The sequence below is a fragment of the Solanum tuberosum genome, unplaced genomic scaffold, assembly GCF_000226075.1.
Source record: "Solanum tuberosum cultivar DM 1-3 516 R44 unplaced genomic scaffold, SolTub_3.0 scf00227, whole genome shotgun sequence".
NCBI lineage: Eukaryota > Viridiplantae > Streptophyta > Magnoliopsida > Solanales > Solanaceae > Solanum > Solanum tuberosum.
Genome location: NW_006239150.1, coordinates 429276 through 438458, shown reverse-complemented (window position 1 = coordinate 438458; position 9183 = coordinate 429276). Strand labels below are relative to the sequence as shown.

Genomic DNA, 9183 nt, shown 5'->3' with positions numbered 1-9183 from the left:
AAGAAGTAAGAAGAAATACACAATTTGGAACAAAAAATTTATTGCACATTATTATGTGGCAATTTAAAAGAGTGTATATCCATGCTTTTTGCCATGTCAACCTCTAACGGTGTAAGCTATTAAATTGCCAAGTTCAAAGAGAAACTTGATCAAACAGTAGTTATATTTTATTGTTCTTTCAAACAAAATCATAGTATTTTTTCCGTTTCAATTTGTTTGTCTCATTTTAACTTAAACGAAATTTAGGAAAGTGAAAGACTTTTGAATCTTGTAGTTAAAACTAAAGATATGTAAAAGATACCAAACTATCATTTAAAAACGTCCACATCAGACTGCAGATAAATTCTTGAAAGAATATACGACAGTAAAATTATTTGGTGCAAAAGATAGTTTAGTTTTACCAAAAACAGTATACTCTATTATGTTGTACACAAGGGGATAATCACAAAGAATGTGTCAAACAAATGCAAACTGCAGTATATTATGTTGTTTACCAAGGGGGTTTTTCTCTATTAAACCGGATAATTTTTGTGACCAAGTGCAGTCATTGGTAACTCATTTTTTCAGCAAAATGTATAAAAACACAACTTGAATGAAAAGAGAAACACAAACTATCTAGTTGATTTATCACAAGATGAGGGTGCTTTGGTTATAGATGAACTTGTCGACTCTTCAGCTTGCACAAGTTTGCGAAGTCTGTCTTGAAGGACTCTGACTCGGTCTTCTGTTTTGCGGAGCCTTCGCCATCTATAGGCAAACCAGAGCCCAAATCCCCCGTATACAACAGTATACGAACCCCAAACATAGGGGTAGGTTTCTGCATTCTCTTTGACTTTCTGGTACTGTTCTTGTATCTTCCCTGCCCAATTAGTGTATGAGTAACTTTCTAATTGCTTGTCTACTGAAGTTGGTGGTTGAATCACTTCACTGTTCTCCTGAGTCACCATTGTTGGTCCTGTAACTCAAAACTTGAAAAATAATCTCGATGGAGAACCAACCCCTGCGACTTGTGTTACTTGGCTGCAGCAAACACAAACAGTTACTCGGAGCAATAAGATTATCAAGTACAACAAACATTGAAGGAAATCTAGTGTCATGGCTGTCACCCTATATACGAGGTACATACTACATAGTGCTCTCTAACACATCAAAGAAAAAAACTTAAAACACATTTAATGATGTCTTTTTCCTGGAGAAGAAACATAGCAAACATGATTTATACTATGACATGTAGAGGCAAATAAAATAACCACCTATCTAGAGCAGGTCAGCAGGAGCAACCTTTTTTAACAATGTTTCAACATATGCTTCATTGATATCAAAAGACCTTGATCTTAGGCGTATTTATATGCCTAAGTTGTCAATATTTGCCAATGAATTGATTGAAGTCACGAATGATCTTGAGTCTATTAGCTTGATTTCGTTATACTTGCGATATTATGCACTAAAACATGTGATTAGAGGTTTCAGGAACTCTCAAGGAGATTGGAGTCAAATTGAAAGAAAGGATGCAAGAATATGCTGAAAAGAAGCTAAGGCTGAAGGCCCCAGGGCCAGGCGCACTGCAAGGCGCGAGGCGCCAACATTCAGAGAGGCGGCGCGACGCGCCAAGGCACAACATTCTGGGGCCTTTCTCAGGCGCTCTGAGAGGCGCGACGCGCCAGGGTGGAAACCTCAGAGGTGAAGTTTGGGCGCAATGATAGGCGCAACACACCAGCAGGATCCCGATTTTTCCAGCTTAACAATGTTAAAAAAGGATTCCTAATTGTAATAGACTTTGGCTCTAATTTTCCTACTATTATAAATAGACCCTTACAGCTCCATTGTTAGGGTTTGACTTTTATTGGGTGTGCAAGAGCAAGTATTCACGTTTGTATTAGGTTTTGATCTTTTAACTCTTCTATTTTCCGGAAATCATATGAACAATTGTATTTTGTGGTTTTCTAATAGTATAAGTGGCTAAACGCCCTTGTTCTGGGGCTGTAGCTACGAATGAATTGTTGATTATTAAAGGCTTGTTAAATTAATTCTTGGTTGTCATTATAAGTTACTTCTATATTCTTGTTTTAGTATTTTATGATTGATCACCATAAGATAAATATATTGTCTAAACTTGAATCGGGAGAGGAGAGGTTAGATAGACCAGAGAATATAGAGAGCTTGATCGACCCATTAAGTTGAGGTGATTTGTGTTCAAGAGTGACGCCCGGGCGAACAACTAGCTTGGTTACGAAATAGGATGAAATATAAATGCTCGCCAGTTAGTCTATTTATCCCCGCTTAACGATGTAGTTAGATAGCTAACTGGGGTAGGCGACTAGAGGTGTGAACCCGACTTATACAATTAACCCTGTAAATCAGTAGCTTGACGACTAAAATTAGTTCTAAGCCAATAAAATGATACATGAGATTCATTACATGTTGCAGCCCTGGAATTGTCTTTTACTTGCTTGAAACATCATCTTAAAGTCGTTCACATTTAGTTACGTTTATTTAGTTCATAATTAGTAGTAGTTAACAATCAGCACCATCTCTGAAACGGTTACTTCTATTTTATTTGTGGAGTTAAGTGTTGGATATAAGTTAATCATAAGTCCCTTGGGAACGATAACTCGTTTCTTTAAGAATTTATATTACTTGAGCGACCACGTACACTTGCGTGTACACATACCTCACCTGTTAAGACAAAGTTAATCTTTTTCTTCTCTTCCTCACATTATTTGGGTGAAGGGGGAAAATAAACAGCAAAACCAAATGAAAAAAAATCTAAGATCTTCCTCTCTTGGAAGGGGTAGCCGTGAAAGAATCGCATCATTACAAGTAAACACTAATCTGTTCTACAAAAAGTGGTGTCGAAAGCTGAGTAGAGGGCTCAAATCCATAAATCCATGGATATTGTACGATAACAGATGTGGCCAAAACTTAAAACAGAGAAAATAAAATGAAAACAATCTGAAAGATATATCCTAGACTAATTCCTGAAAAAAAAATGTTAATATCATATATATATATATATATACTAAATGAAAGAGTTCAATCATCCTTTGGAACAAATTAACTACAAGAGCTTGCTCCATATGCTTCCTTGGAAGTCCAACAAAATCATAGGCATTAGAATTTCTAACTCACAATCCTAAAGTCCTCCTCAAAAAATAAAAGGGCAGCCCGGTGCACTAAGTTCCTGTTATGTACTGGTCCAGGAAAGAGTTAGACCATAAGGGTCTATTACCCTGCATTTCTGCAAGAGGTAGTTTACACACCTCAAAACCATGGAATTAACTTTACCAATTACACCAAGGCTCCCTTCAATCCCTAGTCTTCCTCTAGGAACTTATTTCTAAAAAAATCAGTCCAACCAAATTAACCTAACCTGACAAGACAAATTTTAAGAGCAAAGAAAAGAGAAACTGCTTTGGCTTGTTTAGCATTCAGAATGTGGTTGTTTTTATAAACAAGCTAAATTACATTTACTAAGGAAATTCTACTTGGAAATAGTCCATTTCCAACTTTTACAGATAATAATAATAACACGGTAAAAAATCTGATAACTAAATCGCCCTAGAGAATTAGCAGTATTACCGAATCTGAATAGAAGTGCAATAAAGGATCATTCTCTAATTAAGGCTTAATAATCTCGATCAAACTATCTCCCCCTCAAATTAAAATACTTCTATTCGCCTGGCGACTCACTCCACCATAGAAACTGCATCAGCAAAACTATGTAATTGCAGCTATATGAAAGGAATCCATAAATCTCTGCTTATAATTTAGTAGTTCTGAGCAATAAAAATCGACAAAAATATGAGAAACGACCATACCGTTTTGGTGCAGATCCAGGAGCGCCAGCGGCCGTAGAGGGTTTATGCCGGGTTTCCAATAGGAACTGTCACGATTGCAATTAAACCCCCACCCCATATTCCTTTTATTCTCTACAAACTTAAAAAAACAGAGCTTTTGAACCAGCTTATAATTTTTTACTTATTTTTGATATTTTTTGGTTTTAAAATAAAGTATTCAAAAGTATTTTTTTTATCTTACTCAAAAGAACTTAAATAAGTCCATTAGACACCCTTTGGTGTGCACGGATAAAATCTTTCCTATGCAATATCTTGCAAACTGCACAAGAGAGGTAATCCGTACTAAGTAAACCCGATGCGACGAGTTTAAAGTATAGAGGACCCTTGGGTGTAGTCGTTTATGATATCAGCTTTAATTTACGATATTGTGGTCTACTTAACTTGAGAGAAATTTAATATTGAGAAACCAAACTGATGAATTATTTATATAAAAAAGGTCATATCAATTTTTGCAGCAACAAGATTACACATCAAGTACGAAATTCTGAAGTTACTGCATGCGAATAAGAAAAACAAGAGGCCCCATAAAAGCTAAAAATAATATATATTTAAACAGATACATCAATGGAAAACGTTACGTCTGGTGATTGACAAGCATACATAATTTTTGTTCATATTTGGGATTGCAATTCTCTCTCTTTATGCATTGCATAATCTTTTGGTCCTATGTTGGATCTTAAATTTTTCCAGAGTCGCGCATATCTTTACGACATGATTTAATATCGAAACATTTGTATCTAATTTTTATACATGAGGCTTTCCACTGTGCAATTAACACCTTTCCAACGATCTGCACACAAGAGATTCGCAGCCCTGTACAACTTCTATTTCAAAGGCAACCTTTTATCATCCACTTCGCAAACTATCAACACAAGGTTCTTCTTCTTCAAAATGCGTACTTGATGGAGGATATAACTGGAAAAACTAGGTCCACCAATGTCGAACCATACTTTTCAAACTGAGTGGACCAGAGACATGCAGAATGTGCAATAGCGCTGTGGCAATTTATCAAAGAAGAGGACACTAAGGTAGGTCCACTCAATAGGGACCAGGATCAAAATATCACCAAAGCCCCTCTTCCCAGGTAATCAAACAGCGTCTTAATGAGCTCAAACGGGTCGCTAGCGCATCGTCTACCAAATGCTAACTCCTCAGGAACTCCTGTCACGCTTTGATTAACCACTGCAGAAATATAATTTAAGCATTCTAGATCTCTCCAGCTTCTCCTATAAATGGGTTGCTAATCACAAGAAATCATCTTCTCCTGTGTCTTGGACTTCAGAAAAAAGGTCAATGAATATTGCACAACAAATATGCTTATCCCTACCTAGACAAAGCTAAGGCAACAAGACTTCATCCGTAAGGAGCAGTGCATAGTGGGCTCTTCAACCAATCTTAACTGGCTATTGAGGAAGAAAAACTGGCGGCTTGCTCTTCCATTTGCCACAAGAATTCAGATTCCAACATCCTTATAGCCATGATCAGATGACTACGCTGGATCACAACCCTATCTTACCCCTCTCAATCCATTGTTACCCCAGGAGTGTAGCCAACGCATTGATGATTGGTACTGGTGAATTAGTCCAAGGAGTAGTACTCCACCACAGTATCATATGTCTGCATAGACAAAGGACTCTCAGCAAAGCACCTACAATGAACATTATTTTAAGTCAAAGAATGTGGTATGCTTTACCAAAAAAAAAAAGAATGTGGTATGAACAGCAATGCTTTAAAGAGAGAGAACGAGGGGCAGAAAGAGACTAAAATTTTATACATACAAATTTTATTTTATTTTTAAAAAAAGAATGAAACCAAAAGGTGGAAAAACAAAATAAAACAACAAAATATTACTTAAAAAAGAAGAATGAAACCAAAAGGCAAAATAAAACAACAGGAACAAGAACATTAGTTGAAAATAGCTACAAAAAGAGCAACTTAGAAAATAGCGGACATCATTTCAAAAGAATATCTATTTCACTTTTCCTGTTCTACTACTGTTACAATTGCATCTCCGGCAGTTAGTTCAAACCAGGATAGCGGTTTCTAATTCTAAATAGATCGTTGGTAAATATGGCACTGCCGGTATCTAACCTGGACTGACTTATTTAGAGCGCTTACTTGCCCATAAAAGTTCTAGTGAAAAAAAGTGACAGATAAACCTTGATGAATTATCTCCCTTTCTGTCTAGGAGATGAATTCAATGTGACGAGCTTAATGCCAGCAGGTCAGACAAAACTTTCTATTAGCCAATTATATTATATCCTAAGCCTCCTGCCTGTGGTGGCAATAGTGAACTATACAAATTAGTTCATGGATGCCATCTCAGTATTCAAAGGTGGAAATTCACAGACATAATCCACTGTCTTCAATGTTCATAAACATTTGCTAAGACAGTTGACAGAATTGGTTCTCACAGCTATAAATCTAGCGCACAAAGAAAAACAACAATTCAAAGTCTAATGTGGGTTTACCCCGAAAAGGGTATGGCAATGATTAATGAGGTGGATGCAAATCCTGGAGACCAGGATTCAAATCTCAGCAAATACAGAAAATGCTGATCACTTCGCATGTGCCTAAACATTGATGAGTATGTACATGTGCGAGTTGTGGGTAGCCAGTATCCAGTGTAATAGTCGGATTGTGCTCAAGCTAGGTCCCACATCACCATTATAAAAAAAATCTGAAATTAATCCGCCTCTGCTGGATGTAATAAAGTTATAAGTCAATTATACCTTCGTGTGTGAAAGTAAAGACTCGATGAAATAGAATGAGAGATACCTTAGTTCATGCCAAAAAATTTCTGCATGTTCATGCAAGAAGGGCCGCAATGGAGCAAGAAAATCATTTCTGGCGCACCGCTGTATTGAATGTGTATTTTCAGTGATAAAAAGAGAGGTAGCAACATGGACAATAATGGATGGATCTGGATCCCCCAGTATAGCCTGCAGCTCCCTTCTTATCCATGGTTCTATTCTCTGTAACATCTTCTCTTTGGTACTCCTATTATCCATGTGCTATAAATTAAAACACAGTAAGGATTAGAACCAAATTTAGTCATCTCAAACAGAATTATTTAAGACGGACAAGTTCTAGCCCTCTGGTTCTAATTATCAAGGTAGTAGACATAACAATAGCCTTATTTAGAGAATTGGATAAATCCATTGGACTAAGCATTACCTGTATAAGGCAATTTTTAGATGAAAAAGGAACAGCCTGCAATCTCTCTTCATAAATGCTGCAACAAAGTATACAATTCCAGGTCAAACAAATATCATCTATTAGGATTTTCGATACCAAATTCAGACACATATAGATATATAAATGGAATAGCATAAAACCGCGGCGATTAAGGAGAAATTACAAATAATTAGTAGGCATTTGTACCTGGAACGCCAGAGAATGATTCTCCTAGTAATATCATCTGGATTTAAAGCTCCATTGCGATCAAAGGATCGCCGCTTTGGGAACGGCCTCGTTCTGGAGCCAAAAGTACTCAACTCTTCTCTCCTTCTCGTAATCGCTCTGTCCAACATAAAAATCACAAACTCACTGAGGATAATTCGGAGCAACTTAGGAACTTTCAAATCAATTGTACTTCAACACTAAAAGTTAGTAGTATGATTTTGTTTATGAGCTAAAACCGATAGATAATTTAAGTACAAAAAAAACTAACCTTCGGTCCGCCAATCGGTCTCTCAGCCTAGAGGGGACAAAACCTGAGTGTAACTTCTTAGTCTCGTTACGAGCTGATAATTGCTCTTTATGGAAGGTCCGGGACGAGAAGCTGATTCTGGAGAACCATGAATCAAAGTCGGCGTTGCAGAGAGGGCATTTTCTCTTCACATCGCTCCATCTGCGGATGCAAACGATGCAATAGGCGTGCATACATGGGATAACAACCGCCGCGCTCCGATGGTGCAGCCGGCAGAGGCATATCGGACATGATTTCCGGGCAACGGCAGTGGTAATTACCTTAAATCTAGAGTCCATAGGGGAGAGTCTCGGAGACGCAATTTCAAGTCGGGTCAACTGTTTAATCCAGCTTTTATTTGCACCGGCCCCAACTTTTTTATTTTCCTATATAATTTTATTTGATTGGGTAAAAACTAAAAATATTAAAACTTATATTTAAATAAATCATAAAATATAGTATGTATGTTATAAATTATTTATTAAGAGAAAAATTATAAATTAAATTACTAGTAAAATTAAAATACATTATTTTTCAGTTTATTAAAATAATAAAAAAGTATCACATGAATCGAAAAGTTTGAGCTTTTCTACTTCCTTTTGGATAGACGAGGTAAGCATTGCATAAATCTTATATATATATAGTTCTGATCTTATGTTCAGTATTCATATTAAAACTCGATTAATTTGAATTCGTATTCTGTAAGGCTTATTCGAGAGAAGTGCTCCCCATCGCAAAGGAAATTGTTTGGTCAAATACTTTTTAATAAATAATTATTGTTTTCAGCGATATTTTTTATTTATTACCATTTATAGCAATACATAGTAATACTATAAAAAATCTGCATTATGCATTAAAAGTAAATTACGTATGCAATATAGATGTATTATAATGTTTTAAAACATATCATGCTTATTTGGTAAGTGCATTGACACAATGTATTATAAGTGTATCAAAATATGTGATTAATATATTATCTATCAATAAAACTTGTATTAGAGTATGTGTTTTATAAATTGTTATTTGTAATATGTAATAAAACTGTATTATAAATGTATTATAAGTGTCAAAGTGAAAAGAAATAATATTGCTATAAATGGTAAATATTTTCTTAATATAAGATATTTACGTGTAAGTTTCCCTAATATCAACCAAAAGCTATTTAGTACAATCTTTAGTTTATTTGTCACTTATTTCTAAAACAAATTTTTATTGACATATCAAGAAAAGATGATAATTTTTTCCATGTTTTACCCTTAGCATTAAATACTATCCTCCAAATATTTTTCTAAAACCTAATATTAAACATCATTTAATAGGGATAGTGTGGTAAAATACCTATGTATGTAGTATGGAATTAATATGGATATAGCTAAAGTCCTCGAAATTTAACTACAAAATTTCAATTTTTGTTGTACACTGATTTATTAACTATATATGACAAGAAAATCGATTTAATTGTCAAGATTAAATAATATGTAGTATTCTTTTGTCAAATATAATTGACAGCAAAGAGGGAGGAGTGTTCAATATATTGTTGGGTATATATAGCAAGAATTAATGGAAAATGGAGGGAAGATGAAAAGAGAGAAACTTGGAAAGTTGGGAACTTGAAAAGTCCTACTATGCTTTAGT

At 35.4% G+C, this 9183-nt stretch overlaps 2 protein-coding genes across 3 annotated transcripts; both read right to left on the bottom strand.

The window, feature by feature from the left end:
• Positions 1-456: 456 nt before the first annotated feature.
• LOC102581224 (uncharacterized) lies at positions 457-3971 on the bottom strand. 2 transcript variants are annotated; one of them, XM_006356638.2, is made up of 3 exons: positions 3819-3971; positions 3580-3703; positions 457-1020 (listed from the first exon to the last, which is right to left on the bottom strand). In XM_006356638.2, exon 3 carries the CDS (start codon positions 945-947, stop codon positions 612-614), a length of 336 nt encoding a protein of 111 aa, XP_006356700.1. In that variant the 5' UTR covers positions 948-1020; positions 3580-3703; positions 3819-3971; the 3' UTR covers positions 457-611. The 2 variants fall into 2 exon arrangements, with proteins under 2 accessions (XP_006356700.1, XP_006356699.1); XM_006356637.2 differs by lacking the exon at positions 3580-3703 and having other exon boundaries at positions 3819-3970.
• A 390-nt stretch (positions 3972-4361) lies between these two features.
• LOC102580886 (E3 ubiquitin-protein ligase Topors) lies at positions 4362-7896 on the bottom strand. The gene is made up of 5 exons (XM_006356636.2): positions 7531-7896; positions 7242-7379; positions 7035-7092; positions 6636-6871; positions 4362-5505 (listed from the first exon to the last, which is right to left on the bottom strand). Exons 1-5 carry the CDS (start codon positions 7845-7847, stop codon positions 5436-5438), a joined length of 819 nt encoding a protein of 272 aa, XP_006356698.1. The 5' UTR covers positions 7848-7896; the 3' UTR covers positions 4362-5435.
• Between the last annotated feature and the right edge of the window lie 1287 nt (positions 7897-9183).